This window comes from Lemur catta, chromosome 3 (genome assembly GCF_020740605.2).
Source record: "Lemur catta isolate mLemCat1 chromosome 3, mLemCat1.pri, whole genome shotgun sequence".
Classification (NCBI taxonomy): Eukaryota; Metazoa; Chordata; class Mammalia; order Primates; family Lemuridae; genus Lemur; species Lemur catta.
This window is the reverse complement of record NC_059130.1, coordinates 35,495,154-35,522,596: the sequence shown is the minus strand read 5'-3', so window position 1 is coordinate 35,522,596 and position 27,443 is coordinate 35,495,154. Positions and strand designations below refer to the sequence as shown.

The following is a 27,443-nucleotide window of genomic DNA, read 5'->3' as shown; positions in this document are numbered from 1 at the left end:
GAAGAGGATAACTTACTGCAAAGGTAATGAGTCCCCACAGCATCTCTTCTCATTTAGATTCAAGCTACTTTTAAATTCTGTATACTAAGCCTTTGCCATGTACTCTGTGGATCACTTAGATTTGTGCTACTAATCTCTGCAGGCTTGACTAAGCTACAAGTTAAAGCTGTGTCTGCAATAGAAAGGTGTCAGTGCCAGAAGATGAAGCTTTCCTCATCTCAGAAAAGGATACATAAATGTATTATATGATAATACATATTTGGAAGCCACCTGAAACAGATTACTTCTATGATGCAAAGCCAGGAAAATCCAGACACAGTAAGTTCATTTTAAACATGATTTTTTTTTAAAAAATGGGATCATAGAATAACCAGCGAATTGGGGCAGAGTCATAAGAAGAAATAAGTGGAGAGATGTTAGGCAAAAGAAAGCAAACTGGTATTATTTTCTCTTGCTATGTAAAAAGTCATGACATGGTCTGGATTATAGCCCTACCAGAAGCATGTGGATAAAGGAGAATAAGTCCTGATTTCAAGTCCCTTTAATTCTAATGAAGTTAACGCTTACATTGAAAGCAGGGTGTGGCAGTTCCCAAGGTATAAGAGAACATGTCTGGCCCTGCACATATCAAATATGATAATGTGTGTGGAGCCAGGCAAACCAAAGCACTGTACAAATGGCAGGTGTTACTGTTACTGACATTACAGCAATAATAGTAACTCCAACTCTGAAAACTGTAATTTCTACAATTTTCATAGTAGGGATGACCAAACTACTGAATCCACATCAGTTATAGATCCAGTTATCCAGCAAGTACTGGACATACCAGAACCAGAAGGAACTTCAAGACCAGCTAATCCAATTTCCTCATTTTATAGATAAGGAAACAAAATGCAGAGAGACAAAGTGATTTACTCAGGAGGACACACTTGGCTTGCGTCAGAAAGATGATCAAAGCTCTCAAACCAATGATCTCTCCAAAGTGAGTCCTGGGAGAGACTAAAGCCTACAGTCATAGGACAACTATGGGGAAAGGGCATTTGCTAGGGTCAGAAGAAGACCTGCAAAATGGATCTTTGGGATGTGGGATTTATGCTTCTGCTCTGGCCTGGAACAATGCCGAAGGCTGAACAGGGGAAATATGTTCCTGAGAAACTGCACAGAAGGTGGCCTGGTGAGGGCAACAGAGACAGACTCAAGGGGTCAAGACTGTTTCTTCTCAGCTTGGGAAACTTATTCTAAAATCTTTTTTTGTTTCTCCTCAATGGGAATTAAGGGTTCCTGTTTCCAGCTTCCCACTGAATCTGAGAATTTGTGGAGTGTGAAAACCCAGAATGCGTGCTGAGGGAACTCCTCCGTGACACTGTATTCACTTCCATGAATTCTGAAGCCAGAGCCTCATGCTTTCTTCTCTGCTGGCCACACCCTCTCAGAGGCAAGAGCATATGTACTATCAGCAGCAATGGACACTCACTCTGTGCTGTTCTGAAATCAAGGACTCTCAGGTTAGAAGGACATTAAATATTGTCTTGTCTGACCATCTACCTTATGTTTGAAAATCTCCATCTTTCTTGCACAGTTCTTCAGCCTACATCTGAACCTCTTCAGTGACATCTCTGGAGGCGACCCATTCATCCTTGTATGTTTTCCCTAATAAAGAGTGGCAATCAGTCTCCCTATAACTTCTCCTCATCGGTCCTAAGTCAGCCTTTTGGGAACACTTAGAACAGATCTATAATTCCCTGTTATACACGGCCTTTAGGAATTTATGCCTGAGAAATTCAGCCTCCAGCCCAAAGGTCCCACAGAGGGTTCATCCATTAAAAGAGCTGGAAGATTTGGTCAAGATGAACCAAAGGTCTTCCTATCAAGATATCACAACACTAGTTTTTACAGATTAAAAAAAATCAGGTTCTCACTAAAACACACATGAAACACAAAAATGTCTGAACAAAACAAAGAGGCAACCCTCTGCAGAAATTGCCAATGAATAATGGATAGATAGCACACCTGTTACTTGTCCTCCATCTCCACAGACCTGCTTTCCTATGTCCATTATCTACTCAAGAATCCTTCTATGCATAACGTTCTTTTTCTAATATGACAATTCCCCTTCATATAGCCCTGCAGCAGGCATTCTTTCCTATCTGCATCCCCTGTTGTTTTATATATGAACTTCAACCCAGACCCCTGTCCATGAATGACCAAAACACCCATTCCAAGAAACTGGGGGTTTCCAAGAATGCATCATTCACTTTGACAGGAGAGGCAAATACAGAGAGTGGGACATGTCCAGAAGCCAAATTAGAAAACCATCTGTGATTGGTTGCTTAATGCTGAGTCCTCAGATTCTCCACATCTATCAGGTGTTTTCCCTATGCCTAATGTCATGGTTCTGAAGACATCAGTATTCTTCAAGTTCTTTCTGAAGGTATTTTTTGAAAGGTGACATGGAAAAAATATTCTAGAATCTGCACATTTATAAACACAAGCATATTTAACTTTTATAAATTAACTGAATTTTCTAGCCTTTGTTATCTAACACTTTGGTATATCAAATAAGATTTCTTCTACTAGATTTTATCTGCCCTAGGCTTTGTTTTTTTTTCATTTTTAGTTCTTTAATGTAAAAAAAAAAGTATATATGAGTTAGGGGTAGGGAGTGGGGGAGTGCAGGGGGAGGAGGTGAGGAACAGAGAGAGCATAGCAAACAAGCCTCTGCCTCTCAGGTTCATATAAGTCCAGATGGAGTGGCTTAGGCGTGGGTGAGTGGTAGATCTTGTGAGAAGGTCCTGGGAGGTGGGAATGTTTCCAGGCATGGGTGGCATCACTCGTCTCCTTGTTGAAGGAGCAGAAGATGGATCTCTTGGAACGAGGGGCGGTGCTTGGTATCTCTTCTCCAGCAGCTAAGCATCAGCTTATACACAGAGTCAGGGCAAATGGCTGGTTGAGGAAGGTAAGTCTTTGAAAACAAAAATTTAAAAAAGAGAGAGAGAGAATATTAAGAAGAAAGGGAAAAAGAGTCTTTGCATCATGGTTTTATTTGCCTCCTCCCTCCTTTCTTGAACTTGAGACCTGAAATGGGTGCGGTGTCTATTCTTCCTACTCACAAGAGTTCTAAATCATATCAGTCCCTTTCTTATTTCTTTTGCTTTCTCCAGTTCTCTGGAGCAGGATTTCCAGATGGGCCATTCTGTGGTTTCTACCTTCATGCAGAAGATGAAACTGAAGCAAAAAGAAATCAAATCTTCTGTTTATGGCTCGTTCATGTTGAGGTTTACCTTGGCAATCCAATCATGACAGAAGCCAAAAATATATTTGTAGCCTTAGCATCTCAACCAGAATAAAAATCTTAGCCAGATGCAGAAACCAGGATGCAGGATGTGTCCATGTAGCTCCCAGCCATAATGTCCTCTGCGCTGCGCCCCCCCGCCCCACGTATTGGCCCCATCTAGAGGAGATTGGATTTCTGCTGTACAGCATGCACCAACATCCCTGCATTTAGCCTGTCAATAGCCTTGCCCTGAATTCCAGCCTAGGGCTCTAGAGTAGGTCCTCGGATAACATTTTGTTGATGAGAAAAACATAATAATAATCTGGCCTGGGCCACTGTCTGTGTGGAATTTGCATGTTTTTTCCATGTCTGCATGGTTTTTCCCTGGGTACTCCAGTTTCTTCCCATATCCAAGAGATGCACACATGAGGCAAACTGGAGTGCCTAAATTCTCTGAGTGAGTACAGGTGTGGATGTGAGTGGCCCTGTGATGGGGTGGTGTCCTGGCCAGGGCTGGTTCCCACTCCCCATGCCCTGAGCTGCTGGGATGGACTCTGGCCACCCACAGCCCTCAGCGGGAATAATTGGGTAAATAATTATCTTATTGTCTATAGTACTCTCTCTTAAATATATTTATAGCTCACATTTATTTCGATTTTAATATTAGATGTATTTCAGGTCTTTATTTAGAAGTTTGGTGACGTTTTAGTTCACAAATAAAAAGGCAAATATCTGTGATTTCTACTGGAATTCTAATGACATCTAACAAGCCTTAACTCAGTATGTTACAAATGACTATGGTTATCAAATACTAAAAATTTAAAAGGAAATATCAATATAAATAAGGTTACAGGATAACAAACACTCCCTTACATTACTGGTGAAATTTAAAACTTTCTAGGATGTTCATTAGTTAACTTTAGAAAAAACAGTATATCCATTTTGAGCCAATGGATGTCAATAAAATTGAAATAATAAATAATTTAAATTATTCGGGCTGCCCTTTTCAAAATCTTATAAACTTGACAAATAATAGAAGAGATATTTCATAATAATTCATAATATATTTGTAGAATTTTGTTACCTTTTACATTAAACAAACTAAAGTTTTAAAATTGTATTTAATTTTTGGTTATTTAATTTCATTTAGACCATGAATTTTCAAGAAAAGTGCTATCTGGGAATTCATCTCATTTTGTGAAGCTAAATTGAAATAAAAACGTCAAATATATTTTTTAATTATTGAAATTATTAGTATAGGCTTCCAAGTACTTGCAATTGAAGACAAAGGATTTAAGATTTTCCTAAACTATGAATCTTAGGTATAAAATTCCTTCTACAATTCATGTTACTGAAATTTTTCTTCTGCATTAGATCTGCTATGCTCAGTAAGTTAGTCAAGCCACTTGAAAATGAGTTAGATCACACATGTGTAGTCTAGTGACCATAGAATCCATTTAGCTGCTGATGTTGAGAAATTATTATCCCTACGCTACAACGTCAAACTCTGAAAATTTGAATATTGAAATTTAAATAAAAAATTTAATAGTAATGAAATATTTTTACGTTAGCAAAATGTAATAAAATGCAAATTAAATAAATTATTTTAGTAAGTTAATTCATTAAATTTAGTATTTTTTATTAAAACTTTACACTTATAAGTGAGACGTTTACTCAGCATATAATGGTATTATTGGGTTTGTCCTTGGCTTCCATCAAGTATTTGACTTTACTGCTTGACCATTTGTTAGTCAGTTTAATATGTATTTGGTACACCATTAGTATCTAGTGAAGGTAAAAATGGTGGACCCTTTAAAAGTGACTTTAAAAAAATAATTAAAAAAATAAAATCCCAGAAATTATTAGAAATTAAAACTTCCATCAAATGATAAAAAGAAATTTTCTTACAAAATTGAATAACATAACATTAAAATAATCAATATGTAATTTTTTAGTGCTAAGTTAAAAAGGTCTATACTATCAAGATTATTTTTAGTGCAAAGCACATAGTGGACATAAAGAGGGGTGGGAAGGCATGGCTTTCTTTTGTTGAATGTTTGCTGGTCCATTTTTGCCCCATGCTAAAAAAATATTTTTCCCTATAGGATTTCAGTCACTGAATAAGACGTTGAGGGAGACTACAAAGGCTTACAATATTCTTACCCAGATAGTGCCTCTTTCAACTCAGGCCTCTCCTGCTAAGTCAGGACCCTCCTTTCTCCTTCCTTCCAGAGCACACAAGTCCACATGCATTCATCCCTAACAGTTCTTACCTGCCTCCCCTGGTCTCGGAAGAACTCCCCAGTATTCTCAATAACCTGTTCATCCGACAGCTGGGAATAGGGCTGCTCCTGGCAAAAGGTGAAAGTCTCCCACAGAGTAACCCCAAAGGCCCACACATCACTCGCTGTAGTGAATTTGCCCTATAAAGTAAGGAAAAGAAGGGAAAATCAGCATAACCTGTGCACAAACAAGAGCAGGTTAGATTTCATAATCTGGAATTTTTCCGTTCCCCTACCAAGGGCAACGAATGTTGAAACTGCCAAGGTATATACATGGAGGATCTAGAAACGACAACACAAAGTTGTCAAGAAACAGACCATTCTCTTTTCCTCATGATCTCAGCTTAGTTCTGCTCCTCTGGAGATGAGTCCAAGAGCTGAGAGAAATGCAGCCATAAGCTACCTGAGTCTCCCACTAAGTGTCAGAAGGTCAACCTTTAGGCTCTAGGGTAGCCTTGGGAAAATGCCCCTGAAAAAGGCAAAATTTGAACGGGAGGCCAATTGTTTTCATGTCCCACAGAGAGGAATCTGGTTTAAGTGCATGGAGTACTTTCCTGGGTGAGTCCAGGACCCTCACTTCCCAGTTCAGTTGAAAGCCATCGTCTGGAAAGATAGACTTTAACAGGTGACAGCAATGAGACTCAGGTGTAATTAGCATGCATTGAATACTTACAACATTGTGAAGTAGATGATATTATTTATCCTTATTTTTTAAATCAGAAAAATGAGGCAGGAGAGGTTTACTAAATTCTCCCGGTGAATAAGACCATTAGTAATGGAAAAACTGAGATTCAAGCTAAGATCCTCTGTATATTAGTCTAATATATTGTTTTTAACACCATACAATATCTTTAGAAAGAGCAATGCTTAGTTATCACATTAGAAATGGGTAAAACATAATGATTCATCCATATAGATAAAAAGATCTTTATGAGGATTTATGTAAACTGGTGTATATCACAGCATCATTCATAATAGCAGGAAATTGGAAAGTACTTAAATATCAAATTATACAGACATTAAATTATAGGATACATTCACATGATGGGATATTATGCAGCCATTAAAATCTTGTTTTTAAACAATATTTAATGACATTGGAAGTAATAAAATGTTAAGTAAAAAATAAAGATAGAGAACTGTATGGCATGGTGTTATCCCAATTATGTAATATAAATTATATATATGAATATACATACATATATATACAGAAATACATGCATAGAAAAAATCCTCAAAGAAAATATACCAAAACATTAATAGTGCTTATCTTGGTGAATGGAAGGTAATAACTGTACATTTTTTCATTTCAAAATTAATTCATGTATTCTATAAGAATACGAGCAGGAAAAAGCAGATTAATTACGAATGAACAAAACCAAATTGGTCTCAGGCTTTTCTCTGCAATATTATAGAAGACAAAAGACAAAATAGCATGTATACAGCATTGTAGAAAGTAAAAGTTTATAGTCTAATAATTCTATAAATCAGCTAAGTGGTTATAAAATCAATAATAAAAAGACTCAGATATGCATATTCAGAAAATATATCTCCAAGAAAGACATTTGGAAAAAATTATTCACTCATGGTGCAGAATACTAAAAATTGAATACAAATTATAAAGCAAAGAATGATGAACTTAAAAAGTAAATATTGGAAATTATTAAAAAATATAGATATTAGTCTAAACAATTAATGAGAAATATGTTTGTGAAATTAATGTAGGAGAAAAATATTCTGTGTAGATAACATTTCTTTAAATGGTAAGGTTTTTGATACCCTAAACTAAGGCCAATCAGTAGATGAAAAGGGTAGAGAGAAAAAAAATGATATTAAATCTCTTATACTTTTAAATTTTCGCTCTAAATTTTCTATAATGACCTTGTTACTTTTTCTAGCTGAAATAGGCAAACAATAATAATAATAATTAGCATGTAAAGAAAAGCATCTCAAGTCAGAGAAAATATCATGGTCTATTGAGCTGGCCTCCTGCTTTCTCAGGTTTGCCCTCATATGTCATGTGTGCCTGCTCACATGTCACTTGCTAGGGACGGGCTTAATAATAGCTGGGGACTCACCAGCAAGATGCTCTCCCAAGACATCCAGCGGATAGGGAGCACCGCCCGGCCCTGGATCCGGTAATAGTCACCACTGTACAGGTTTCTGCTCATTCCAAAGTCAGCGATCTTGATGGTGTAGTTTTTACCCACTAAGCAGTTTCGTGTGGCCAGATCTCGATGGACAAAATTAAGAGAGGAAAGGTACTTCATGCCAGAGGCAATCTGGGTAGCCATAAACTTCAGATTGGTGTAACTAAGGAAATAGACAAGAAGAGAGAAGGTAGCCTATGGAAACAGGAAGCCATGAAAGGCTCACATTCTAAAGTTGACATCAACAAACCAGGGTTTAAACTCTAACATCCCTTCTCTACTCTTAATGAACCCCTCTGCATTCCCCTAAAGGCCAGCTGTTCCATTATTCCCCGCACACCACCCACCCCCACCATCCCAGAACAAAGATGAACTCTAAGGCTCCCTGCTCCCCGTTTTTCAGATGCCAGGTTGCTTTCATGACCACAGGGAAGACATAAAAGATCTGGCTCGTTTACCTTACAGTGGGTACATTGCTGGAGGAAGAATTTGGGGGTTCATGGCGGGAAAGAAACTGATTGAGATCTCCATTCTCCATGTACTCTGTGATCATGCAGAGAGGGTCGTCGGTGATACACACAGCTAGGAGACGGATGATGTTTGGGTCCTTGAGCCGGGACATGATCTTTATCTCCTTAAGAAAATCATTCCTTTGGAGGACATAGACATAGATAAACCCAGAGGTTGCCAGAGTCAGAATCAAAAAGGGGAAGAATGCACAACAAAATCTATTCCTACCCAATACACCAAGTCTTGTTTCCCTTTGGATAACCTTTGAGAGGACAAAGAAATTGGCACTGGAAATGGTCTCGTTCTACTTCTCCTGGAATATGCTGGACCCTTATTCAACCATAATGTTTTTGAGAACGAGATCCATGAGTTATTCACCTTTGCATCCCTAGAATCTAACAAAATGCCTGCCACATAGAAAGTGATTAATATTTGCTGAACCAAACATAGGCTACTAAAAACTACTCTGCAAAATGAGACTTTTCACTGAAAGTCACAGCCTAAGTGCACTAAGGTATTTACTTTTTAAAAAAAGCCTTGAAGTCACTCTATTAATAAAGTAAAACTTTTTATAAAGTGAACAACCACCCTTTGGTTTATCTGATTAATTTTTTATTTTCTCACAATGGCTTTTCTTAATACATTATGCACCAGCAGTCAGTCAGAACATACCTTGAGCAGCCTGTTGAACATAGAGCTGTTTAAAGGCCATGGTGGTAAAGTGGGGTCATTTCAAAAAATGTACTACCTTGGTCAAGGCTAATAATTGTTTGAGTACATGGTGACGGTCACCCTTGAATTACAAAGTAGGAATATTTCGGTTAGTGAAGCTACTAGCCCACATTCCCAACACTATAGGTGCAAACCAGTCATAAGTCTACTGTGAGTGTTGTAGGAACCCAAGACTAGAAGTGATACTATGTCAATAGGAAGCCCTTGGGATCAATGTAGTCCTAGTGCAATACCTCCCCTCTTTCATCCTTTCTTCAACCCAAACCAGGGGTTTCCATGGCTTGGGAGGGTCCAGAGCCGAGGCCATCCATCACTCTTAAATGGGAGTGGGCACCAGTGGAGGCACAACAAACAATGGAGAAAGGCTTTGTCTTATCCTTGCCACTCTCTCTAATAATGTGCTAAGGTTAATATGAGGAATACTCCATCTCTCCATGGGGCTGAGAGAATGTCACTTTTCATTCATACCAATATCCTTAAGATTGAAATTCTCAGTTAAAATTCTAAAACCTCCATAGTTTTGTTACTTCACCTTTCTTTCTTCTTCCACATCCTGTCAGTTGCATGACTTTTAATGAAACCTATCACCATTCTTGGAATTTATAAAAACTTGAGTAATAGAAATAATAAACTTTCTCTCACTATGAATATCAGTGAGACAAATCAAGACAACAGGAATGGGAAAATGCATTCATTATCCAGATGTGCAGATTTCTCTGGGACACATACAACCAACTTTCAACAAGCATGCTCCTCTGGGTGAGGATTAACTCACCATCACTGTAATGGAAAGGCTGTCAGACCATGGAGTATGGCTAGATGCTGCCATTTATGTGGTAAAGAATCCAAGGGACTATTAGCCAGTTTGGAAAACTGCTAAAGGACTGTGAATCCTTTTGCTTTGAGGTCCATGGATATTTTTCCAAGTAGAGATAGCTTCTCATTTTGGGGGTTGCTGAACATAGAAAAGGAGCATAAAAGAGAATAAAGGAGATGAGAAAGTAAATAGAGATGTGAAAAAAGGAGAATGGAAGAGGCTTAGCAAGAAAGATGTGTGTGAGTGTGAAAAGTTTGTCGAGAGAAGGTAATCGCATTCAGGAGTATTCTGTGTACAGTGATTAAAGAAGTATGCAACTATGTATATGCTGGTAAATACAGCGCTGTGCAAAGGTGTGGGGAAGTAAATATATGACAAATACAATGGAAAATATACATTTTTGTTTGAGAGAGATGGAGAAAAAGATGAGGACTGCTGACTCCATCAGAACAAAAAAGCGTAACGATGGGAACGTGAGGCAGCTCACAGACCTTCCATCTCAAAAGAAAAAATTGCTCAGAAGTATCCAGGAGTATTCTTGGTCCTAAAGATGAAGTATACATAAAGGAAAATTCAAAATGAAGACCACAGACCTGGCATTCTTGTTGGCATCTGCTCGGAGCATTTTCACGGCCACCAGGACAGCCTGGTTGGCACTGACATCTAGGGCAAAATCTTTGTCTTTGAACTTTTCCATTCCCTCCACTTCACAGAGATGAACCTAGACAAAAGTCATCTAGTCTCAGCATCATCATTTCTCCTGAAGATGTCTCAGTACTCTTGCTGGGCATTTCCTGGAGATAAACTAACTCTCACAACTGAGGCAAAATAACCAAAAGACTGATAAGATGATATGTACAACATATCTTTGATTCAAATAACTGATAAAATTAAAAACAATAATAAAGTACTCAGCTAATACAATACGTGCCTGCCTTATAAAAGAAATAGACATTGATTGGAATATTGAATAAGTGAATGAATAAATTAATAACAACATTTTATTACAGCATAGCCCACTATAAAATGTTATTTAGTATAAATGCTTGAACTTTGATTTGTTGGCTATTGAATCTTCAAAACATAAGGCAATTTCCTAAGGTAATTCCTTACTATGGGGTATAGCATTTATAAGTAACTCGTGTATATTAGTAACAGTATAACAAGTGTGAGCTTTCAACCATGGGTACATATAACACCATGAACAAATGCTGTGGACCTCTCTACCTTCTCTAACAACAGGCCTACCCAAGAAGAGAACATGGGACCTACACTGAAAACCAATAACACATTCTTATGAAACACAGTATTATATCTGAAATTTAGATAGCAGAGTTGCAGAGTTCCTATCACAACTTAAAACATTGCTTCGAGTTCTCAGAAGGTTCATGTGACTGATGCAAGAGCGAAAAGTTTAATATTTCATGCATCACTCTGAGAGCAACAGAGAAGAGTACTCCTCCTTATCTTAGTGGGTGATTCATTCCCTGGTGGCTGATTCTGGGACCAAAGGCAGGGGTGAGGTTGTTTTTGACCATTTTATATTTAATTCCCATTAAAAGGAAAAAACAAAGTGGCTCTCAAGCAGCAGGGTGTTCCTGGACAGTTCATAAAAGATGACCACATCTGTGGGCCCCACCCTCTGTAACCTATTGTAGAATTTTTGAAAATATTGAATGTTTTTCAAGGATGTTTTTCAGGGCAGTCTAGTGACTTGCCCACCTTAAAAATTCCTGTAGAAAAATCAGCCGTCTCAGGAACTCCACAGCTACCTGACAAAGTTGAGGCTGACCCAACACTAGTCTTCCAGAGGATAATGCAAGGAGAGACCAGTGGAGGAGACATTCAGTTGTGGATCCACTTCTGGAAGGGACACTTTGTTCTACTGACCATTTTTATCCAACCACTTCCTTTGAGCTATCAAGGACCTGAGACCCCAAAGGATCAACTCACCTCCCCAAATTGGCCTTCTCCCAGCTTCTCCTTGAAAGTTAAGAGTTTCCTGGGGAATTCTTCCACGGCCACGTCTTTCCCTGAAAGCAGGTCCATGGTGACAGCAGGCACTGAGTAGGTGTTGCCGCCTGTCACTCCCTGGAGGTTCACTATGTCGGCCTCTGCATAGTGGGGCACTCCCTCAGGGCTGCTGGGCTGGACTGGCTTCACAACGCCACTGCAGCCTGGGAAGACAAGGACAACCAGTCTCGTACCAGGGGGCATCTTTGGAGATCTCTTCAAGGATGAAAATCTGAGAGGAGGGCTGGAACAAGCCCCATGACAGCCTAACCCACTTCATTTATCTTACTTGTAGAGTGGTTTTCCTTCCTCTAGAGGCTTTCTTGTGACCTTCGGATCATTTTATCTCTCATTCTTCTCCTCATAATACATGACTATTAACAACTTCCTTAGCTAATCTTGTGGAATTGTATGATGAAGCTATAGGAAAGCTGATGGTGTATCATGGTGGGAATATTAAAGGTTTAAGGTTTAGTAATATATTTCCTAAATTTTAAGGTACTGTCATTGTTTTAATCCCTACCTTGGGGATTTAAAAAGTTCAGATTAAATTTATATGTTCTAGTTTAAAATGCATCCTCACTTAAATGTTAAAATGTGAGATGCGGGATGTTTTAGCCTTCAGAAAATAGATAAATTACTTCAGTTCAGTCTCAGAAATAAGTTGGTTTATATTCTTTATTCTTGCTCTCTCTGTGAAATTACCTGAGTTTAGTGTGCTCTCTCAATATTTTCTATTTGTTGAGTGATAAAATAGATGTTAGCTTCCTCTCCTCCAAGAAAAAAAAAAAAAAAACCCTTCCTTAAAAACCCTATGCTCTCATATTTAGTCCTGCCTGCCTCTGCATCCAGCTCAGGCCATGCTCCTTTCTCCTAACACAAGTCCCCTTCTTCTGACTTGGGTCACTGTTAAATTGAAGACCTTACAGAAAAGCTGCTCAGAGCTTCAAAGATGACCCCAGCTTCCCTTCTCATGTCACTCTGCAGCATTTTTAAAAAGACATTGGGATTTGAATCAATTGACACTATTTTACCTGTTGTACTGTTTTACCTCAATGCTTTTATTAAAAAATGGCAAGTAACATTTACTTTCATGATAAAATCTTGCATTATCCTAATCAATATTTACCAAAGAGAAGTCAACCAAAATAAGATAACTTAATTATCTAGATGGCTACAAAACTGGGAATTTTAGAATGCCATTAGCTTCATTCATTTATTTTCTTTTCTCCAGGTGAAATTCTATCCTGAATTTACCCCTCATGAAGTTTGGTGCTGGGTGAGTACTGTATCTAGGCCTTTTCCCTTTTCTCACATGTAAAATGAGGTTAGACTAATTGGATAGTTTAGTTTCTATTGTTGTTGTCACCTTAGTAACACCTTTTCTTAAATTTCCTTTTCTGACATGTGAGTCACTCTAAACATCTTACGTTCCCTAGCAAAGGAAAGGTGCCCGAACGAGGCTAGCAGCAGCAGACCAAATCTAGAAAGAGAATGTGGGCTTCTCCGGAGATCAGCATAAACTAAAAACAGATGTGGTTAACCTGGAGCAGGAGTGTGATCCCTACCGGATGCCTGGCAAGGCTTCTCCCCCAACCCTCTGCCCACGGCGTCATCCGCACCTGACTCCTCCTCTCCTGGAGCAAATTCTGGGAGTTTTCGTATGAGCTTGGATGGCTCCTGGTAGTCAGGGCGAAGGGGAAAGATGCGATCGTAAGTGGAGTTGGACTCCTGTTCGCTTGGCGATGAGGAGCGGTTATTGTTGAACATGCTGGAATCACTTGGCAGGGAAAGGCTGACTGTCATTTCGTCATCCAGCATCCTCCGGGAGGCCTAGAAGAGAAGATCGGGTAGAAGGGCACGTTGGCACAAAGGGAACCATCACTTCCTCCCCTTCCTAAACCTGGCTCTTCCACTCAGATGAAATGAAATAATCCTTTACTACTCTGAAAACCCAGAAACACAGCAAGTGACAGGGGTGCAGTCTGGTTCCACAAATGCCTGTGATGTAGGAACTTAGAATAATTTAGAATAATCCTTCATTTCTTCAAGACAGAATTTGACCTCCTAATTTCTGTGCTGCCCACACACATTAACATTCTGAAGTACTTGAAGTACTTATAAGCATTATTTACATGATGCTGTAAGAACCTATCTGTAGCCAAAGATCTTCTTGGTTTTATAGAGTTTTCTTTTTTTTTTTTTTTATTTCAGCTCATCATGGGGGTACATAAGTTCAGGTCATATACATTGTCCATGTCCCGCCCATCCCCCTGAGTCAGAGTCCCAAGCCTGTCCATTCTCCAGACAGTGCGCCTGGCACTCACCATGTAGTCATACCTCTGTCCCCTCGCCCCCTCACCTCCCCGAGTCTGCACCTTCAAGCATGACCATTCCCCAGAGGGTGTGCAACGCACTCATCATGTAGGCATACACCCATCCCCTCCCGCCACCCCCCCCATCCCAGTCTGATATCCAATTGGTATCCTTCCCCGATGTGCTCTTAGGTGATGATCAGGGAAACCAATTTTCTGGTGAGCACATGTGGTGCTTATTTTTCCATTCTTGCGATACTTCACTTAATATAATGGGTTCCAACTCTCTCCAGGAGAACCAAAGAGATGTCGTATCATCGTTATTTCTTATAGCTGAGTAGTACTCCATGGTATACATATACCACAGTTTACTAATCCATTCGTGGATTGATGGGCACTTGGGTTGTTTCCACATCTTTGCAATTGTGAATTGTGCTGCTATAAACATTCGGGTACAGGTGTCTTTGTTAAAGAATGACTTTTGTTCTTCTGGGTATATGCCCAATAATGGGATTGCTGGATCAAATGGTAGGTCTACTTGAATCTGTTTAAGGTATCTCCATATTGCTTTCCATAGGGGTTGCACTAGTTTGCAGTCCCACCAGCAGTGTATGAGTGTTTCTGTCTCTCCGCATCCACGCCAACATGTGTTGTTTTGGGATTTTTTGATAAAGGCCATTCTCACCGGAGTTAAGTGGTATCTCATTGTGGTTTTGATTTGCATTTCCCTGATGATTAGAGATGTTGAGCATTTTTTCATACTTTTTTAGCCATTCTTATATCTTCTTTTGAAAAATTTCTATTCATGTCCTTTGCCCATTTTTTGATAGGATTGTTTGATTTTTTCTTGCTGATTTTCCTGAGTTCTAAATAGATTCTTGTTATCAGTCTTTTATCTGATGTGTAGTATGCGAAAATTTTTTCCCATTCCGTAGGCTGTCTGTTTATTTTCATGACTGTTTCTTTGGCTGTGCAGAAGCTTTTTAATTTAATTCTATGTTTTATTTAACAATAGGTTTTGCTGGCTTACCCTTTAACTGCTTTGACTTTATGTGGACATAAATTAAAATGCTCATTAACTCAACAAATGTCCTGTAATGTGATGAATCAACAGTTCATCTGAGCATCCTGGCACTGTAGGTAAAATATTATAATACCCCCGACCCCACATTTTTACTAATCAAAAATAAAATGGCTGCAAAATGGGACAGGAAATCCCTAGGTGTCTGGGGATACCAAAGTGAATTACACCTAATCCAGCAAGAAGAACAACAAAACAACTAAATGTGGCATCCGATTCAATATAATCTGCCTGCTTCATCAAGAAGAAAATGCCAGCATCTAAATGTGTGTGAGTATTTGGATTTAAACATGTAAAATGCTGCACTTTAACAAACAGTGTGGGTGTTTGATGGAGGAACTTAGATGTGGGCTTTTCCACTAGACTGAAAGGTTCTTTTTTGCTGTGATATCCCCAGTACTGAGCATGTAGCCCAGCACATAGTAGATACTCAATAAACGTGGGTTTTATCTCTCAAAGACGGAGTACCATCAAAAGTATCCTACAAATAATGCTACAGCCTAAAACTAAATTAAGTAGTGTTCTTAGAATATATGTGTCGCTTAAAGATTTTCCATATAAAATTATGTCCCCAGGAAGAAATCCTGAGTGTCATTCCAGAGCAGTTTGAGCTCTCTTACTCAGGATATACAAGGCTAGAAAGAGTTTCTTGAAGGACCAAGTTAAATATTCAAGGGCAAAATTGTTGCTCTCCCTTTTGCCTGGAGAATCTCCAATCCAACATGAAGCCCATGAAGATATTCCAACAGGCCTCAGAAGAAAGACCCAAAGAAATGTGGTAAATTCTGGCTCAAATAAAGACAAAAAGTTGATAGAGAACACAGACCCTTCTCCCCCAGCTAAAATGTAGTCCTAACAGACTATTCCAGAAAGACACACATCCACTTTAAGCTATCCAATGAACCTTCAGCCCCCCAGCTTCTCCCACCACCCTGGAGTGTCTCACCTAGGTACCAGTGTGTCCCAGCCATCTAAAAGAGGACAAGTTCTGATATCCCCCGTTGATGCCTCAAAACATAGTCATGCCAATAGGTGAGTCTGTACATTCTGCCTTTTAGTCTAGTCACTATGAATTGAAAGCTTGAATCTAGGTAAAGTGTTTTCAGACTGATGGTAGAGGTCCTTGTAGGAAGCAAGGAGATTCTATCTTCTGTGAAATATTCCTACCTAACAACCTTAAAATAACCATCTCAGGGACCTGAATGTGGAATGGGTCAGAAGGAACTGCGGGCTACTCATTTGGGTGACTCCCTCACTTCTCTGATTTGAGGCCCCTTTGTCCTGTCCTATCCAGAGTTCTGGAGATTCAAGCCCAATCTCACGGTGCCCTTCCCCTCCTCTGTAATATACTCTACACAGGCATTGGTCTCCTCTGAGAGACCGCCCCTAAGCACAGAGATCAATCAGTCAGGCTATATCTTCCCTCCTGTTCCCTGCCCTCAATAAGCAGCTCAAAGCCCCACAGCTCAGAGTTTCTATGACCTCTCACAGTCCATGTCTATCAGGTAGAACTCATTGACCTTGATCAAAGGCAGAAGGTGTCCCTGACCAAAGGCAGAAACACATACTCATCAGCCGACTCCAAGAGAATCAGACACTTAGCAGCAGTTCCCAGGGAGTTACTATCTGGTCCAAGAAACCAAGAAAAGTCACAGCTATTCCATCTTTGATGGAATATATATATATTTAGAAGAAAGAAATCAGCATATTTCAATATTAACAATTGGAAAGAACATAGAAGATTGAATACTAGTTGTATGACCTTGAGCACATCACATTTTCTCATCAGAAAAATAGCTCAATATAACTACGCCCATCTCATTATTACTCGATGAGGTTCAAATAAAATCATACATGAGAAAAATGTCTTTGTAGAGTATAAAGTGTTAGATAAATGTAGTGAAAGTTATTCAGATCATTTTGGCTTAGATAGAAAGAGTCTCAAGAAGGACTCAGAGGGATATATAATTGTAACCTTCAAGTTCACAGAAAAATGAATAGAATTGTGAGGAACTTGGCTTGGATGTTTTTCTACACACACACACACACACACACACACCCCAAAAACAAATAAGCAAACAAACAGAAAAAGAAGAGAAGGAACTTCAAAAGCATTTTAAGAAATTTTAGCTAGACATCTAGGAGAGTGATTTTCAACCTTGGATATGCATCAGAATCACTGTTAAATTAAAAAAAAAAACATAAAGATGCTTGCACTCCACCCCAAACCAGTGACTCATAATTTTTAAGGAAAACATCTGACTTGAGATTCGGTGTATTAAGGACAGTTTTCTGAGTGTTCTAATGTCTCCATTCTAAAAATGAGAAAATAGTGTTAGCTAATTCCTTTCTGGCTCCTTTCAACAACAATCTGCCCCCTTCCTATGCTTCTTGGTACTCCCTGTTAACTCTAACCCTTTATAAAGTCTTGTAATTTGCCTTTCACTCTCGGGGCATTAGTGGCTCAGGAAAGGACAGAGAAGCTTCTTGAGTCCTGCCCATCCAGCACCTCCTCACCTTCTCCAGCATTTTCTGCCAGAACTGCCTCCAGAGGATGATGACAATGATGGCCAAGAGGATGAAGATGATGGCCACCAAGCAGCCAATCAGGATCCGAGTGTTGCTGTCATCAACTTTAAGCATTGGGTCTGTGACCAGGAAGAGAAAGCAGAGAATATAATCATCTCCTGGGGCAAGAAAAAGCATGAGGGACTGGACTGGAGGTAGACCCTGTTTAGGAGGATAATTGCAGAAGATGCTACCTTAATACTTCTGCTTATTCTTGCCCATGCTACTGTTTTATTATTTTGCTCCTATATTCTCCACTCCTCATCCATGGAACAGTAGCCTCCCCTCCCACATGTCTCAGACTAGATAATGGAGAGTTTTTCCATTCTTCTCCAAATTTTGTGCCTGTATTAGCATGGCCTGGGTCTCCTAATCACACCTCATGTAAAACAAATGAGGAACTAGTTTCACTCTCTGCATTCTCTGAGACATGCCAAGGTAGCTGAGAGTGCTCTTTGGAGACATTCAATCACATGTTTCCCAGATTGCTGGCTGGTATGACCAGTGACTGTCTGGAGCAATGAATGCACTTTTGTATATTTATTTCCTGTTAGAGAGACCAGCAGTTTCATAGACTTCCACCCATTCATTGAGATCCCCACTATGAGTCTCACCTAGGAATGTACCTTTCCTTGTTCTTGCTTCAAGTTTCCCAAACTTTCATGGAGCAATTGGGACAACTCCAGACTCTGCCTAAGCTGAAGAATCAATGAACCAGTAGTGAAGAGAGTGAATTTGAGACCTTAACTTTGAGGTGAACTGTCCTACCTTTCCAGGGCTACTCTTCATCCAAAGCCACCTGGTGTCAAGCCTCCCACACAGATAGTCTGGCCTTTGCAAATCACCACCCTTCTACATCCTCCAGGAGGTCCCTTCAACTTAATTTTGTAATTAGGAATCACACATACCATAGGTTGTAGGTGCCATAGGAGAGGTGGGCAGGGCTCCAGAGTTGTTGTACATGGCAGCATCTGTTACAAAACAAGGGTGAATCAGAGCTGGGGAGAAGACAGATAGCTAGAGGTTTTTCTGAAGGCAGGTGGTGACCTAGCACATTGTGAACTCAATTTAGTGGGTTGCCACCAGCCTTTTTGGAAAATAAAATTATAAATATGTTAAATTAAAATCTCATTGTTCATCTATATATTATAGTGAGGGCAACTTTTTTCTTGCAAATTTTTTGCTTCAAATATTATATACTAGGGGTCACAGTACAAAAAGTTTAAGAAACAGTGGTTCCAGGTGCTGCGACCACACATTACCATAAAGCATAGGAAGCCGACCCTGAGTCAGCAAAACATAGAGAGGATACAGTGGGTAAGTGGGCGTGGGACAGACATAATGCTAAGGGGCTCTTTCTGTCACGGAAATGAAATTGTTTTACAAAAGGGTTTCCACGATGCCTCCTTGGCCTAGCCCTTTAATTTATAAATAAAGGCTTCATCTCCATAGATAGATTACTGACATTGGGGTGTCCTTTGCTATGACGTTGCAGCTTCTGAGACTAAACCCCAAAACTGTATTTGCCAGTTTATGTTGGTGACTAATTTTTCCCTCTGATTTGTATAATCAAGAAGGTCAAGAATTAGAATATAGATTTCCCTTCTAAGAGACGTTTCTTCCAAAAATCCTAATTTTTCTTCTTCTTAACATTAATATACAAATAGGGAGGTATTTGGCATCTACATGAACTCTCTGAATTGGGTCCTTAGGCTCCAGGCAAAACTAATATTGTCATAACATTGGATTTAAATTTCAAGAGACCTGAGGAGTCGAAAACCACAGTCCCTAGCTGTAATTAGCTATAATAAGATAGTGTACCAATCACTCTGCCATGAGAATCCCTGAGGATGGGTGCAAGTCTGTTTGTCTTCTAGTGAACACTTACAGTGTAAATGGCATGGCTTTTGAGCACCTCGATTTCAGTTCTCAATAGGTACTTATATAAAATAATAAAATAGATACTTATATAAAAATACTTATACAAAATTACTTACTCCTAGTTTAAATCATTAGCACAGAAGACATTTAGGCACCAAAACTGATTTTCTAAAAATATACTCTATTTTCCTGTAAGTGCAGATCATCCTGAAATTTTCTTCTTTTAAACCTCAAATCAGAAAGAATAGGGTCTTCTTGTTTATCTTTATGTCAGTCTCTTTTCTTCTCATGTTATTTACTACTGAACTTTTTTTCTAGGCCCAGTACAAGTCCCCTTGTATGCTATCCATGACAAACTCACTCTAGTGACCCTTTTCTTCTGACAACTTATTGTTGGTACTGCTTTGAACATTTAAAAAAAAAAATCATTATATAGGTCTCCTCTCCCCAGCTAAAACTTAATGGTATGAATAGAAGGAATCCTTTGTGTGACTAGTTTTGATTTTGGAAGGGTAGTGATGAGAACAGAAATGAATAGAATATTTACTTGACTCTTCTTGTGTGGTAAGGGATTTTTAAAAATGAGAGTGCAATGTGTCAAAAACTTTATATAAATTTCCTTTTAGCTTTTGAAGATTCAGCATAGTATCTGGCTCTAGTAAACTCAATCACTATCTTCTGCTGTTGTTTTTTAATCACAAGCAGTGCTTAGACCTTAAAATGAATCCCTAAAATTTGGGGGAAAAAAACTGAATAAAATGAACCTAACTGTGTATCATGTTGTTTGATATACACAGAGAAAAGAATTATCCTACTGTTATTCCAACTGATATTAGAACATAATATTTTAATTGCACATTCTTAGTGGATATATTCTTAGGACAAAGAAAAGAGAATTGTAAAGAAATCTTAAAGCTCATTCAATAGTTATGTTACTACTAATAATATCAGTGTTGTTATTTTTAACAGCATGATGAAGCAAATGCTGTTAACATTGTTAGGAAATGTGATATTTAGCATTAAAAAGAGAGATCCAAGTATGAAATCAAATTTAAATAAAAACCTTATTATCTTTAATTTGAATTAGAAGTAACAATATAAACTCATGATTTTTTTTCCCTTTTAAGTAATACATGTTTCCTTGCTTTTTCTACTGAAAAATCCAAGAAATGATGACAACCCAATAACAATGGGCATTCCTCTGGCCCAATTTGTGGTATCTAAATACCATTTCTCACTAAAAGAAATCAAGATTTCTTGAAGAAATGGTTGATTCCATGTCTGGGGCAGTAAATGCCCAAGATTAGCTTGGAACATCTGTTTCTTTCAGAAAACAAGAAAGTTACCAAAGGCTTATAGGGACAGATCCAAAGAACAAAGAGGCAGCTTAAAGATGCAGACTTTGGCCAAAGATAGGACAACTTGAGTATCAAAAAGAAGAATAACTTCAGTAGAACATTGAATTTGTAAAAAGCAATGAGTGTATAATGATACCAAAAAAATCCACCAAGGGTAAAAAACAAAACTCATTAGACATCATTGAAGATTGCTAGGGCATCAAGGCATCAATTCATTACTCTGAAAATTGATAATTAAAGGGAAAAAATTAGTCATGAAAAGGGAAAAAATTGTCATGTAGAATTGATAGTTAAAGAGAAAAAGTTAGTCAAGAGCCTTCCATTGGCTCTTCCAATGTGAACTGCATTTCAGAGTAAGCAAGTGCATGAAGAATAGTTCTTCTATTCAGAAGAAATTCAGCCAAGAAATGAAGGAGAAATAAAAGAATTAGAAAATCACCATTTAGCAACCGCTAATAAAATAAACGCAATTCAAACAATGGTTGTCAATGGAAGGTAGAACCTGAGGTAAAAGTTCATGGGAAACATGTGGAACTTTCCTAAAACCAGAAATCCATCTTAGTGTCACTAAAAGTGAGAGGATCCAAGGTGATGTCCCCATGATGAGGTTCAACATAAAGTATACAACATTATCTATGAAGAATTCTTGACAAAAATAAATGTTGAACTTCAGTCAATTTAACCTATGGATATAACCTCCAGTCAGCAGGAATGACACAGGACAGAAGCCTGAGTAAAATGACACCATAGAAAGCAGTCAGCTAAACGAGACTCAAACTTTAAAAACAAAGGAAGGAGCTGTTTTAGATTAAAAGAGATACTGAGGAGAGAGAACAAAGAAATACACCCAGAGAGCCTTATCTGGATCCTGACTGGATCAAGCTAACTGTAGTAAGACATTATTAGACAATCAGAGATACTTGAATATGGACAGGCTATTAGGTGATATTAAGGAATTATTTAATAGTAAGTGTTGTTAGATGACATAATGGTATCATGCTTACAAAATGATGCTATTTTCTTAGATGCATTCTAAAAATGTCAGATTTGCTTTAAAATATTACAGCAAAAAAGAAAGGACTAGATGAAACAAGTATGGCAAAATATCAATGGTTAATAAGGCTGAGTGATGGTTGGAGGCTTATTGTTCTCTTTACTTTTGTGTATATTTAGACATCTTCATTTCAATATTTTAATAATGCTTACATGTGCTTCCTCTTAGCACATCTGTTAACTGCCTTAATTTATATAAAGTTTTTAACACGTTGTACTCTCATTTAAAAAATTTTTTTACTATTCAAGAGTCAAGTAAATACTTTGTTCAGCTCCATTCTCAACACTATACCTCCACAACTGAAATTAGTCACACAACTATTCCTTCTCTCCACCAATGAGAAGCCGCTTGTACAACCCTACATCTCCCAGAGACCCGCCAATGAGAAGTTCTGGGCATGGGCCTTCCTCCTTCATCACACTGCTCCCACTTCCCCAAGGGACCCCGTGTTCCCCACCTGATTGGAAGGTGATCTCACTGAACATCATCCAGGTGTCAGCAAAATGGTACTGGCACTTGATGGCACTGGCCATTCGGTGGTGAAGGGGCACCGTGACAAATCGAGCACTTGGGTTGACGTCATCCAGGACAAGGGGGAAGGAAATAGCATTAGGCTCCCACTCATTGGCGTCAGACCGGAAGTAGCACTGTACCTCCTTAAAGATCTTCACACCTTTGGCAAACATGTTGTTGCAGTGGACCTGGCAGAGGAAGAGGGATGTGAATGACAGACTGGCACTGCTGAGTTGCATGGGGACACAGTGCAAGTCAATTCAGTAAGATTCCAGACTTGCCTGTGTCTCTAAGCACCACCCTTAGTGAGCAGTTGGTGTTCTGCAGTCTTCTGGGTTTTCCCTTCTAGGAACTTCACAGTGACGGTGATACGCTGATCAGGCTGTATAAAATGTAGGCTGCAACTTTAGTCACCTCCATGCCCTGTCTGCCCCTGGCCACCTCATTTCATGTTGCTGGACAACACTTTTCTCATCTGTTAGATGAGGGCTGGACCAGCATCCTCTCAGGTCCTTCCTTGCACTGAACTCTCTTTAACATATTAACTGCTGTGAGAGTTGTATTTAACTCACGCTATTTTTGCCCCCGGGGCCCCGTGAAGCATATATAAAACCTTACTTGTTGATGTTCTTATTGTTACAATTAATATTGACAATTTAATTCTAAAAAACATGGATTAAATGAATACAAGCCAATACATTTCGCTTTTCTATTTATGTTTACCTTCAAATGACACTTGAAGTTTTTATTCTTTTTTTGTAATAAAACAGTGTGGCCCCAAGGAAAAGTTTCTGTTTTTTTTGCATGGTAGTTAATGTGTTAATCTATAATCCTTTCAACCACAGTGTTGTCTACCCAGATTCAAGCTATTCTGAACTGAGGTAAGAAGAAAACTGCCATCCCACTTCCTCAAACACATTTCAAGGCCAGTCCATTTCTTTTCAACAGGGTTAGGTGAAAAACCTGAAATAATATATACCCGAAACAATTTTATCTTTCTTTCATAGAAATCTCATTTCTTTTTATTTTTTATTTTTTTTCAGACAGAGTCTCACTCTGTTGCCTGGGCTAGAGTGCTGTGGCATCAGCCTAGCTCACAGCAACCTCAAACTCCTGGGCTCAAGCAATCCTCCTGCCTCAGCCTCCCAAGTAGCTGGGACTACAAGCACGTGCCACCATGCCCGGCTAACTTTTTCTATATATTTTTAGTTTTCTGGTTAATTTCTTTCTTTCTATTTTTTAGTAGAGACCGGGTCTCGCTCTTGATCAGGCTGGTCTCGAACTCCTGACCTTGAGCAATCCTTCTGCCTCGGCCTCCCAGAGTGCTAGAATTACAGGCGTGAGCCACCTCAGGAGTGAGCAATCTCATTTCAAGTGCCATGTATTAGCCTTTTTCAGCCAGAGACACAGACTTAATCATCTCTTTTAATTAAATTCAGTTCAGGTAAAACCATTCTGATGAAGCTATCAAATCCTCTGCATAGATGTTTCTGAGATGAGAAAAAAAGTTCTGTTGGAAATTAACGTGTATCCTCTTGCCTAATGCCATGACCCTTTTACCAGGATATTTGTAAGGCTTTTAAGGATCATCAAGAACCAAGATTACACAATAGTCCCACTGTAGTACCTTGCTGTGTTTAACAACCCTCAAAAACAGAATGTGCATACTTGTAACCAACTCAAGTGATAGTTCAGTAACACTTCCTCTGGCTCAGTCTGACGTCGGAAATGGAGCTTTCTTGGCCGCCATCCCCTGAATTTAAAGACTTCATAGGTTGGAAAAACATCACTGTCATTCTAGGAATGTATTTCCTGTTTCTGTTTTAATGTCTTGCTTAGGCCCTCAGTTGTAACTCTTTACCTGTTTTCACCCCTCCTCTGGTTTCTGGACCATCAACACAGGACTTGTTTTTAGCTGAAGGAGCAACAGCAATGATTATAGAATTTTAATGACTAAAGAAACAAAGCAGAGATACTTTAAGAATAGAATACTAGAGGAACAAGGATTGTAAAATTCATCTAGTCCAACTCTCTATTTACTAATGAGGTACTGAGGATCAGAGGTTTGACTTGGCCCATGATCAGTCAGTAACGGAACTGGGGCTAGAGCCCTGGACTCCTAGTCCAGTGCTCTTTCCACATACTATGCCACACAGAAATGGAGCAAAGCATGTTAACTTTTCCATTTGGCTTTTCCTTCAAATGTTTTAATGATGAAAACATGTGTTGTTAACATCTTCTGTGGGATGAATTAACTGTTACAGTTTATTGAACACAAGTCAATGGAACAAGGCTAAGAAAAAAAATCAAAGAAAAACCATGTACAGTTTCAATAGATTTTTCAGATGCTTTGAAATCTGCAAAGCATTGAATAAGTATCCTGTGGGGGAGGTAATAATTTTTCCCACAGATGTTTTGGGAGTTCTCCTAGAATGTAAATAAATAGCATAAGATTTCATTCCCATGTGAATGTACATATTTATTTAATAAATACAACAGAGTTTTCAAATCCATTAGCATATCATAACGGTGTAGTCTAACTACACTTCAGTGGAGGGAAATGGACAGTAATTTGCATCGGAAGTGAAGACTACTCTCTAGAAGACACTGGTGCTCTGAAAGTCATTCCTTACTTTCTATTTGTCTCATAAAAATTAAAATATGCTGGAGATTTGTTTGGCCTTGGGAAGACTTGCCATGAGTAAGCTTTGTAGAAGTTTCTGGTACCTTTTCATTGCAGAATATGCTTTTGAATGATTTTAACCTGTGATAAACTAGTCACACAGGAGCTGCTGAGGAATCAGGAAAATCAAAGTCTATTGATTACACAGTATAACTTTATGGAGAGTTTAAAATACATTTCATTGTTTGTGGCACTAGAAATTCTCCCAAAGGTATATAATTGTGAATGTATATGCATGTTCACAGGTACACATACACATTTTTCAGAAATACAAATAAAATTTCTCATAAAGCATATTTTTGTTACTATGGATATCCTCCCCCAAAAAACCGTGAAGAATGTGTTACACACACTTGTTTTACAATTGTCAAAGAGCCACCCTTGAACAATAAATTAGCAGACTGAGAATGTGTTGATCCTTCTGTTCTCATCTTAAATGTTTGTTCATTTAACTCATAGCTATTAATCCAATCAGGAAATATTAGAACACTAACATCTGGGAATAATATAATAGACATACATTTCTTTTTGATTCCCAGTTTGTGTAAAGAATAACAAATTTTGATTTACAAAGAACCCTTAATGATAACACAGACTTCCTTATTCTGTGTCCCACATCATCCTATATACCTCCTTTTGCAAATAAACAGTACCTTCCCTGTTGAATTGCAAATTGTCCCAAAGTAGGGGCATTTTCTTATATATACATCTGTTTATTTCCAGAATCTTGCATAGTACCAAATACTGTTGATAAATTAGTAACACAGATAAATAGAAGAATGGATGAATTTAGGTAACAAATACTGAAACGAGGCCTGAATGCAAACAGAGGCAGAGTCTCCAATGTTTTGGCCACTAGTATTCTGCACACAACTATTCACAGGGATAAAGAACATATAAGGCCGGGAGCAGTGGCTCACGCCTGTAATCCTAGCACTCTGGGAGGCTGAGGAGGGCGGATTGTTTGAACTCAAAGAGTTCGAGACCAGCCTGAGCAAGAGCAAGACCCCGTCTCTAATAAAAATAGAAAGAAATCATATGGACAGCTAAAAATATATGTAGAAAAAATTAGCTGGGCATGGTGGCGCATGCCTGTAGTCCCAGCTACTCAGGAGGCTGAGGCAGGAGAATCACTTGAGCCCAGGAGTTTGAGGTTGCTGTGAGCTAGGCTGATGCCACAACACTCTAGCCTGGGGAACAGAGTGAGGCTCTGTCTCAAAAAAAAAAATTTTTTTTAAAGAAAAAAAAAGAACAGATAAACAGGGCTCCATGTGTGGCCCAAATTCACTGGCCCATTCTCTTTCCTGGGGCTTACACTACAGTCTTCTCATGCTCCTTCATAAACCAGTAAGAGTTGTATGCAAACCACTTAAGCTCCTGGGGCCTCTTTCTTACAGACAGCAAAAGGCCTTTCTGTTTCACCCTTAAGTCCTAGTTTTCCTCAAGCCTAGAATTCAGGTTTAGCATCCAATCTGGTCACTTTTTGTATGGACTTTTCTTCCCCTCCATTCCTTTCTCTCAGAAACAGACTTGAGATTGAGTAAGGGAAAAGGACAATAACTGTTTGAGCGAGGAACTAGAAAACCCATTTTATTAAGAGAGATGTCCTCACCCTTACATTAAGACTGGGCTCTCCTGTGCAGGCCTGCTGCAGAGAGAATGAAAATCAGACCTTAAGTCCCACATCCCAGCTCTTCTCAGGTGTCTGCATTTACCATGTTCCATCACAGGCCCAGCCTCTAGACCTTTCCCAAGCCTCCTGGCTTCCACCACACCCTTCAATAAAGGTCACCTCTTCCCTCCTCACTGCCCTGTGATAATAAGCCAATAACATAACTTCTGTTATTACACTGAAGATATTAATTTTTTAATATTTTACTCTCCCCCATGTAAAGTGCTTGTATTTTAATAGAGACTTTTGGGTTTTTGTATTTTAGCCCCCCTCCAAAAAAAAATCTAATAATTTACATTTTAGGCCTTGGGTTAACCCTACAGCCCAGCCCCTGCTAACTCCTTGGACAGAGTCACTGAGATACTGTAAAGAAGACAGAATTGATACCCTGGGCTTGAGGTCTAGAATCCTGAAATTGGTCCAGCCAGGAGTAACTGGGGCCTCCCTGGCCCCAGACTCTTCTTCAAGTTTCTGTTTATAGTTAAGAAATACAGAAATACAGAAATATTGTTAAGAAAATACAATTTACCAATGTCTTAT

At 38.9% G+C, this 27,443-nt stretch overlaps 1 protein-coding gene across 3 annotated transcripts in view; it reads right to left on the bottom strand.

Moving 5' to 3' along the window:
* Positions 1–2,610: 2,610 nt before the first annotated feature.
* The window catches only part of DDR2 (discoidin domain receptor tyrosine kinase 2), a 140,262-nt gene continuing 115,429 nt past the window's right edge, over positions 2,611–27,443 (bottom strand). For all 3 annotated transcript variants that reach the window (XM_045547228.1, XM_045547227.1, XM_045547226.1), the window contains 10 exons: positions 22,493–22,736; positions 18,651–18,713; positions 17,692–17,822; positions 13,401–13,611; positions 11,719–11,942; positions 10,359–10,486; positions 8,165–8,356; positions 7,635–7,869; positions 5,548–5,697; positions 2,611–2,962 (listed from right to left, as the gene is read on the bottom strand). In XM_045547228.1, coding sequence (XP_045403184.1) covers positions 2,828–2,962; positions 5,548–5,697; positions 7,635–7,869; positions 8,165–8,356; positions 10,359–10,486; positions 11,719–11,942; positions 13,401–13,611; positions 17,692–17,822; positions 18,651–18,713; positions 22,493–22,736 — 1,713 coding nt within the window. In that variant the 3' untranslated portion in view covers positions 2,611–2,827. The remainder of the gene's footprint in view (positions 2,963–5,547; positions 5,698–7,634; positions 7,870–8,164; positions 8,357–10,358; positions 10,487–11,718; positions 11,943–13,400; positions 13,612–17,691; positions 17,823–18,650; positions 18,714–22,492; positions 22,737–27,443) is intronic.